The sequence below is a fragment of the Pseudochaenichthys georgianus genome, unplaced genomic scaffold (genome assembly GCF_902827115.2).
Source record: "Pseudochaenichthys georgianus unplaced genomic scaffold, fPseGeo1.2 scaffold_1477_arrow_ctg1, whole genome shotgun sequence".
NCBI lineage: Eukaryota > Metazoa > Chordata > Actinopteri > Perciformes > Channichthyidae > Pseudochaenichthys > Pseudochaenichthys georgianus.
This window is the reverse complement of record NW_027262328.1, coordinates 2,501-11,779: the sequence shown is the minus strand read 5'-3', so window position 1 is coordinate 11,779 and position 9,279 is coordinate 2,501. Positions and strand designations below refer to the sequence as shown.

General features: G+C 42.7%; 1 protein-coding gene across 1 annotated transcript; it reads right to left on the bottom strand.

Moving 5' to 3' along the window:
- Window positions 1-5,598: 5,598 nt before the first annotated feature.
- On the bottom strand, window positions 5,599-7,780 carry ndufaf7 (NADH:ubiquinone oxidoreductase complex assembly factor 7). The gene is made up of 3 exons (XM_034077301.2): window positions 7,580-7,780; window positions 7,164-7,337; window positions 5,599-5,928 (listed from the first exon to the last, which is right to left on the bottom strand). The coding sequence occupies exons 1-3, from the start codon at window positions 7,739-7,741 to the stop codon at window positions 5,707-5,709; spliced, it is 558 nt and encodes a 185-aa protein (XP_033933192.1). The 5' UTR covers window positions 7,742-7,780; the 3' UTR covers window positions 5,599-5,706.
- Between the last annotated feature and the right edge of the window lie 1,499 nt (window positions 7,781-9,279).

Genomic DNA, 9,279 nt, shown 5'->3' with positions numbered 1-9,279 from the left:
CAATACGTTGCTGCGAGCTATTATTTGTCTCCTGTACGATGTTAATGGGCCATTTCAATGTTTACAATATCCTCAGAGGGCCGTACAAGTTATTGACCTCTGCTTAAAAAAACTAAAATCACAGCCCATTCATTTCATTCTGTGCAAAGAAAAAGCAACCTCCTAATCCAGATATCTCACCAGGACTCGCGTATGCATGCACGTGCAGGGGGTGGCGTGACCACCAACACAGAAAGATATGGACACAAGATGTGTGCAAATGTATTTAGTTTCCTATCCATGTGAACATGATTTAAGTGGGGGGGACCTAACCTCCTCTAGAGGGGGTCCGGGGGGCATGCTCCCCTGCGAAGATGTGTTGCACTTTGAGAGCAACATTAGGAGATCTATGGACACATCTCTCAACACCCAAACACAACTGTAAGCAGATTTTCTTTTAATGTATGGATATTTGACAAATCACTCCCCTTTCAAACTGTATTCTTCTTTATTAATAACTGTCATATAGTATTTTATACCTGTTTACTTTATTCTCTTTATACTATAATGATCATATAAAGATGGGCCTTTACCTCACTGGTTGTAGACAAAGCTTCTTATATTCGTTAGCATAGCTAGCTAACCAGATGCTAATGATAACAACACAGTTATTGACTGTCTGATCAGTATGACAGATGAGCAGATCGCCACTGGGCTTTCAACTAAAGACACAGACACGCAGAAACTGCGGCATGTGTATGGACTTATCGGTACTGCAATTTCTGAAGTGCTGGAGTGGCGTTCTGGTGCTCTCCGTCAGAACTGCACCCCTGCTGTCAGTCGAGACATATACCACGTGATGACACGTTAGGCTCGTGTTGTGTTCAAGGACCCTGACCTTGGCCAGGAAAAACAGGCACTCGCTTGTTTAATTTTTTTGCGGTCTAGATTTCTTTCATTTTTTTATTTTTTGCGTGTGTTTATAAATTACCTCGAGGGCCGTATACGGCCGGAGGCCGGAGGTTTCCCACCCCTGCCGTAGAGTCTCACTCTGAGCGAGTGCTGCTGCAGAGCTCTGCTCTCGGCTTCGTCCATACTAATTCATTCATTCATTCAATGCTCGCCGGTTCCGCGGTTCCACATTGTTTGTTGTGAGGAGTCTGATATATTTAGTATATTTATATTTTAGTGCGACAGCCAGGGGTGACAGGCGCGTACGCGTCACAGGCAGCTTGCTGTTGCCAGATTGGGTGGTTTTCCGCATTATTCTGAAGCCTGTTTACGGTGTGTTTTAACTGGGTTTTCGGCTGAAAGGCATATGAAATCTGGCACACTTTTGAACGCCGTTATAATACAGTGCTGAGAATGAACGCACTTTTGAACGCCGTTATACAGCGCTGAGAATGAACGCGTTCTCAATTACGTTCATCTAGCGGAAATACAGTACGTTCAGTTCACGTTCGCCCAAAATATGAACGCGTTCATGAACGATCGTTCATTGAACGCGTTCAGGTACATCACTGATTACCGGGTTACTTAAAGGTGGGGTAGGTAAGTTTCAGAAACCGGCTCGAGATACACTTGTTGTTATATTCCATGGAATGCTCTTAACATCCCGATAGCAATGAATATCTGAAGTGCTTTGACAACAAATCCATAAAAAAATGTCATCTGTAGAAGCTGTGATACTGTAAAAAGTACAACCAGGCGATTGGATGGCCTCCCTGCCTGTCACCTGTCAGCCTGCCATCGGGGCACACACTTACCTCGTGCCCTCATTGGTCATGTGTGTGTTGGAGGAGGGGCTCTGTGAGGAAGTGGCAGATTTCTCCCGGTTGTGTATTTTCAAATTCTAGCGATCTCGAGCCGGTTTCTCAAACTTACCTACCCCACCTTTAATATAACATAATTATAATTTTTGTGGGGTAATAAAAAAAAGCACAGGGCTTTTTGGTCAAGATGGAGGAAGGAGTTAAAGGTTTTGAAACACGTTATTGCAGCAATGTTTGCTTTAAAGTCTAAAAATGTCCTTTTTTGGGGTTCCAGCTATTCTTTTTAACCTGCAGAACCACTCTTGTAAAAAAGGATGTATCTTTAAAACATCTTAAATTGGATGTATTTTAATAGTAATATCCTCAGACTCAGCAAAACAAACACTCCTGCTGAAGGGGATCGACGCTGGATGTTTGGAAACGATCATGTAATTACAATCCTGAACTCGATCTTCTTGCTGCTTGCGCACACACACACACACACACCCACACACACACACACACACACACACACACACACACACACACACACACACACACACACACACACACACACACACACACACACACGTGTAACTGAATCTTTTAATTGCTAGCGGAGGAGCAGCGGCTCGTTGTGAGCTCAGCTAACGACTTCAAGATGTGACGGAGCCTGAGCGACAACCTCAGCGCGGCCATACTCATTTTCTGTATATCAGTATGTAGTGTCTCTACTTTAAAGAGTCCTCTCCTGCTGATGTTCAGGTGTATATCAGTATGTAGTGTCTCTACTTTAAAGAGTCCTCTCCTGCTGATGTTCAGGTGTATATCAGTATGTCGTGTCTCTACTTTAAAGAGTCCTCTCCTGCTGATGTTCAGGTGTATATCAGTATGTAGTGTCTCTACTTTAAAGAGTCCTCTCCTGCTGATGTTCAGGTGTATATCAGTATGTAGTGTCTCTACTTTAAAGAGTCCTCTCCAGCTGATGTTCAGGTGTATATCAGTATGTAGTGTCTCCACTTTAAAGAGTCCTCTCCTGCTGATGTTCAGGTGTATATCAGTATGTAGTGTCTCTACTTTAAAGAGTCCTCTCCTGCTGATGTTCAAGTGTATATCAGTATGTAGTGTCTCTACTTTAAAGAGTCCTCTCCTGCTGATGTTCAGGTGTATATCAGTATGTAGTGTCTCTACTTTAAAGAGTCCTCTCCTGCTGATGTTCAGGTGTATATCAGTATGTGGTGTCTCTACTTTAAAGAGTCCTCTCCTGCTGATGTTCAGGTGTATATCAGTATGTGGTGTCTCTACTTTAAAGAGTCCTCTCCTGCTGATGTTCAGGTGTATATCAGTATGTAGTGTCTCTACTTTAAAGAGTCCTCTCCTGCTGATGTTCAGGTGTATATCAGTATGTCGTGTCTCTACTTTAAAGAGTCCTCTCCTGCTGATGTTCAGGTGTATATCAGTATGTAGTGTCTCTACTTTAAAGAGTCCTCTCCTGCTGATGTTCAGGTGTATATCAGTATGTAGTGTCTCTACTTTAAAGAGTCCTCTCCTGCTGATGTTCAGGTGTATATCAGTATGTGGTGTCTCTACTTTAAAGAGTCCTCTCCTGCTGATGTTCAGGTGTATATCAGTATGTGGTGTCTCTACTTTAAAGAGTCCTCTCCTGCTGATGTTCAGGTGTATATCAGTATGTAGTGTCTCTACTTTAAAGAGTCCTCTCCTGCTGATGTTCAGGTGTATATCAGTATGTCGTGTCTCTACTTTAAAGAGTCCTCTCCTGCTGATGTTCAGGTGTATATCAGTATGTAGTGTCTCCACTTTAAAGAGTCCTCTCCTGCTGATGTTCAGGTGTATATCAGTATGTAGTGTCTCTACTTTAAAGAGTCCTCTCCTGCTGATGTTCAGGTGTATATCAGCATGTAGTGTCTCTACTTTAAAGAGTCCTCTCCTGCTGATGTTCAGGTGTATATCAGCATGTAGTGTCTCTACTTTAAAGAGTCCTCTCCTGCTGATGTTCAGGTGTATATCAGTATGTAGTGTCTCTACTTTAAAGAGTCCTCTCCTGCTGATGTTCAGGTGTATATCAGTATGTAGTGTCTCTACTTTAAAGAGTCCTCTCCTGCTGATGTTCAGGTGTATATCAGTATGTAGTGTCTCTACTTTAAGGAGTCCTTTCCTGCTGATGTTCAGGTGTATATCAGCATGTAGTGTCTCTACTTTAAAGAGTCCTCTCCTGCTGATGTTCAGGTGTATATCAGTATGTAGTGTCTCTACTTTAAAGAGTCCTCTCCTGCTGATGTTCAGGTGTATATCAGTATGTAGTGTCTCTCCTTTAAAGAGTCCTCTCCTGCTGATGTTCAGGTGTATATCAGTATGTAGTGTCTCCACTTTAAAGAGTCCTCTCCTGCTGATGTTCAGGTGTATATCAGTATGTAGTGTCTCCACTTTAAAGAGTCCTCTGCTGCTGATGTTCAGGTGTATATCAGTATGTAGTGTCTCTACTTTAAAGAGTCCTCTCCTGCTGGTGTTCAGGTGTATATCAGTATGTAGTGTTTCCACTTTAAAGAGTCCTCTCCTGATGATGTTCAGGTGTATATCAGTATGCAGTGTCTCTACTTTAAAGAGTCCTCTCCTGCTGATGTTCAGGTGTATATCAGTATGTAGTGTCTCTACTTTAAAGAGTCCTCTCCTGCTGATGTTCAGGTGTATATCAGTATGTAGTGTCTCTACTTTAAAGAGTCCTCTCCTGCTGATGTTCAGGTGTATATCAGTACGTAGTGTCTCTACTTTAAAGAGTCCTCTCCTGCTGATGTTCAGGTGTATATCAGTATGTAGTGTCTCTACTTTAAAGAGTCCTCTCCTGCTGATGTTCAGGTGTATATCAGTACGTAGTGTCTCTACTTTAAAGAGTCCTCTCCTGCTGATGTTCAGGTGTATATCAGTACGTAGTGTCTCTACTTTAAAGAGTCCTCTCCTGCTGGTATTCAGGTGTATATCAGTGTGTAGTGTCTCTACTTTAAAGAGTCCTCTCCTGCTGATGTTCAGGTGTATATCAGTATGTAGTGTCTCTACTTTAAAGAGTCCTCTCCTGCTGATGTCCAGGTGTATATCAGTATGTAGTGTCTCTACTTTAAAGAGTCCTCTCCTGCTGATGTTCAGGTGTATATCAGTGTGTAGTGTCTCTACTTTAAAGAGTCCTCTCCTGCTGATGTCCAGGTGTATATCAGTATGTAGTGTCTCTACTTTAAAGAGTCCTCTCCTGCTGATGTTCAGGTGTATATCAGTATGTAGTGTCTCTACTTTAAAGAGTCCTCTCCTGCTGATGTTCAGGTGTATATCAGTGTGTAGTGTCTCTACTTTAAAGAGTCCTCTCCTGCTGATGTTCAGGTGTATATCAGTATGTAGTGTCTCTACTTTAAAGAGTCCTCTCCTGCTGATGTTCAGGTGTATATCAGTATGTAGTGTCTCTACTTTAAAGAGTCCTCTCCTGCTGATGTTCAGGTGTATATCAGTATGTAGTGTCTCTACTTTAAAGAGTCCTCTCCTGCTGATGTTCAGGTGTATATCAGTGTGTAGTGTCTCTACTTTAAAGAGTCCTCTCCTGCTGATGTTCAGGTGTATATCAGTATGTAGTGTCTCTACTTTAAAGAGTCCTCTCCTGCTGATGTTCAGGTGTATATCAGTATGTAGTGTCTCTACTTTAAAGAGTCCTCTCCTGCTGATGTTCAGGTGTATGTGATTGGTCAACAGCTTAGAGATGTCCCGCCCCTTAGCCTATCACGTACAATGTGTTGGAGCGCTAGCCAATAGGAGCACGAGTGTCACATCTGGTTGTCACTGAGCTCCGGAAGTAAACAAAGGAGTCCAATGCGTTTCTGTTCTTTATTTCTTTTTATAAATATTTGTTATCTATGTCAGCTTTACAACCAGTATCGTCCCATGAACAGGAGCTTCTGAAATGTCCGTCTCCAGAGTCTCAGGAGAAGCTGATCTCGGTGAATCCGCCCACAGGAAGTGGCGCCGGTCTCTTGTCCTCCAGCTTCATACCCTCTGTTTTTTGGGGTCTGGCGAGCCGGCTGTGGTGCAGCAGGCTGAAGAACAGGAAGCGCTCGCCCATCTTCTCCGGATTCACCAGCATGTCGTAGCTTCTGATCAGCTGCATGCGGGTGGGCCCGTCACTGCAGTTCCTCAGAAGAACCTGCGGAGCACCAGAACCACAGAATCAGAGGTGTGTGTTCTGTAAAACTAAAAGATAATCCATATCCACTCAGGACCTTTAATTGAACAATCTTTTATCCTTATAATACCTCTTGTTATCAGTGATAAAAACACTGACCTGCACACGATGCCAATAGCCGCGTTCACACTGCGGTACTTTTCCCACAAAGGTTCATGCGAACTTAGTTCATGATCGCGTTCACACCAAAAAGAGCCGGTACTAAAAGTAGTTCATGCTAACCTTTTTACCCCCTCGAAAGTCCCTGCTAGAGAGCAGGGACTTTCGAGCGGCTCTTTTGTGAGAAAATAGCTATATTCCTGATTGGCTGGGCGGATTGCAAACCACGCCCCGTAAAACTCCCAAAAAGTTTTGTGAAGCCGCCATTTTATTATCCTCGCATTAGCATTATTAGCATTAGCATTAGCCCAGCGCAGAAAGGCAGAGAGACTAACTTATGGCGACACAAAATAAAACATGGGAGCGGGGGAGATGAGGAGGTGTCGGCGTTCTGGCGATTTACTCGGAAGGCTTCAGTAGAAGCTGCTGGGAGTCCCAGCAGCTTCTACTGAAGCCTTCCCCAACTCCGGGGACTTCCGGCCGTATACGCCGTGAAGTGGGTTGCCGCCTGCCAGTAAACCCAAAGCAGAAGAAGAAGAAGAAGAAGAAGAAGAAGAAGAAGAAGAAGAAGAAGAAGAAGAAGAAGAAGAAGAAGAAGAAGAAGAAGAAGTAGTAGTGACGTCAGCGGCTTCATTTGCCTAATCCTCCCCCAGGGACTTATTCCGGTGTGAACGCGATCTGTACTTAGTTCATGAGAACTAAAGAGTTCTGATGAACTAAGTTCGCATGAACCTTTGTGGGAACCGCAGTGTGAACGCGCCTCATGTTTGATTTAATGAATGTTTAGGAGCTTTTGTGGACATGTAAACAGCACCTTCAGGGGCCATTTTTGGTAATATGATATACTAATAGTCATTTATACAGTGTTTTAGGAAAGGAAAAGAAAAACTAGACTAAATCAGGAATAGCTATAGTCCTAATAAAACATACTTTCCACTAAATGTGATGTCAACCCATGCTTGCATAGATGTTTCTAAGTCTTATCATGCTCTAAAATAATCCATATCCACTCAGGACCGTTAATGTAAGACCCGTGTGTCATTACATCTCTTGTTTTTAGCGATACAACGTAGGTCTTTAGCGTCTGTCAGACTCGCCTCCATGCGGGCGTCGATGCCCATGTTTTTCAGGAACATCTTTTGAGTGACAGGTCCCAAACAGGCCACGCTCCCTCCGGTCATCGTCCGCAGGAAACTGAAATCAACGTCGGCCGTGAGGTCAGCTGATCCGGGCGAGGAGAGGACGTCGTGCAGCCGGTGACCTTTAAAACCCTGACGAGGAAATTCAATAAAATAAACTATTTATATCGACGGAGAAGCAATAATGTGCACATTGTACCTAAATATCAACAACAACAAATATGTCCAATATGTATATTACAATATATAATGTAGTCTGTCGTTACATAACTGATTGTGTATGCATGCTTCTTGGGTAATATCAAACTGTCTGACTCTTTTCTTGCTGTATCAAAAGCAAAATGTCCGCTGCTTGAAAAAGGGTTTCCTCTCACTCTGAACGTGTCCGTCTTCGTTCCATCGTGTCCGTAGTCGGCGATCAGAGCGGCCCCTCCGTCTTCAACGATCCTCCGAGAAATCTGCTGCACGAGAACCCCCCCGTCTGCACACACCTCCACGTGAGACCTCCTCTCCTCAGGCTGCAAGGAAACACACATCTCGATTCAGGAATGACTTCGAAAGACACACCAATGATAAAGTAAAGTCCAGAGGGTATCTGCTTTTATATTATATATAAATGTTATTTTATCGACTATGCATCTTAATGGGAATTGCTGTATCATAAAATATTTACATTAATAATTTAATATATAATTGGAGGATAAAACCCTCGACATTTGACCTCTGCATTTAACCCATCCTAGTACGAGGAGCAGTATATAGTAATATTATATATTTTTGTAATAGAAATGTTAAAAGAATCGTTAATTATTAGACAATTCCTAATATTTCATTTAGCTTAAGTTTTTAAGATGAGACACAGCTGTAAGAATCCATAGCAACACATTTAATAATGTTTTTGGAAATATTTTAAACCAGGACTTTTCACAAAATACTCCGGCAGTATCTCTTAGGACCCTCGAGACATTTAAAACAAATTAAAATGCCTGTTTTTGAGCAGAAATAGGAAATTTAAAGCCGTCATCTTGATATTTAGGAAGTTCTGATGGAGCGTTAATTCATAGTTTCACACAGTTAGTAAAACTATATCGATTAAAATGCGTGTGATTTAAGTTTTCACTCGTCACAATCTGACAAAAAACAAAAGCAGCACTGAGTGTTTAACTTTTAAAACACAGAGCGAGCCACGACGAGGAACTCCTTTCAATCCAGTCTCGAAGGTTTCGCGGTCTGTGATTTGAGGACGTGGACTGGATTTAAAAACACGACGTCAGGCCTCTGGCAGGAAGTTCAAAGCGTCTGCAGAGAGCCAAATCAGACGGTTACATGTCTTCAATGCGGGCAGTAGAAACCAGATGTGTGCTATGAAGTAAAACCTTCTGAGAGTCTAAATGAGGAGTTCGTTACCACAGAGATTAAAAGACTACGACGTCCTCGCTCTGTACGGTACAGTTAGAATTATCCAGCGTTTCAAGTTCAGTCAAAGAGGTCCAATATGTCTCCGTGCTTTAAAGGTCACCTGTTATGCAGAATGCACTTTGTGAACATGTGTGTCAGGAGACTCAACGTGCCAGAAACAAACCCCCCTCTCTTCTCCTCCGTACCCACATCTCTAAGAACAACGGAGCTGATCCAGATGTGCTGCGTCATGACGGCATTACTAAAATGTGGGCGGGCTTTACCCCCACGGGCCAATCAGAAACGTTGCTGTCAGAAACAATGAGACGAGTTTTGGACGTAATATGGTCTTTGTTTACATTAGCATGCTAACCTGCGCTGGAGAGTGTGTGAGGAAGCAGGAAATAAAAAAGAAGTCACCTCGTGGTAAACCTGAGAGAGAGAAAGAGTTTGAGCTCCATGCTGTTTCAGAGAGAATCCTTGATGTGGTTTGGAACATAATACGCAAACATTTCCCAAATTGGGATCAATAAAGTACTTCTATCCATCTATCTATCTATCCATCCATCCATATATCTATCTATCCATTTTTTTTGATTTTGATATACTTTATTAATCCCCGTGGGGAAATTGTTTCTCTGCATTTGACCCATCCTAGTGTTTGGAGCAGTGGGCA

What these genes read in the sequence shown, in the direction of transcription:
- ndufaf7 (XM_034077301.2), bottom strand. Translation starts at nt 7,741, where the DNA reads ATGTGTGTTTCCTTGCAGCCTGAGGAGAGGAGGTCTCACGTGGAGGTG. An exon ending in CGAAGACGGACACGTTCAGA is followed by an intron (nt 7,338 to 7,579) that starts GTGAGAGGAAAC and finishes TTTCCTCGTCAG; the next exon opens with GGTTTTAAAGGTCACCGGCT. An exon ending in GCATCGACGCCCGCATGGAG is followed by an intron (nt 5,929 to 7,163) that starts GCGAGTCTGACA and finishes GGTGCTCCGCAG; the next exon opens with GTTCTTCTGAGGAACTGCAG.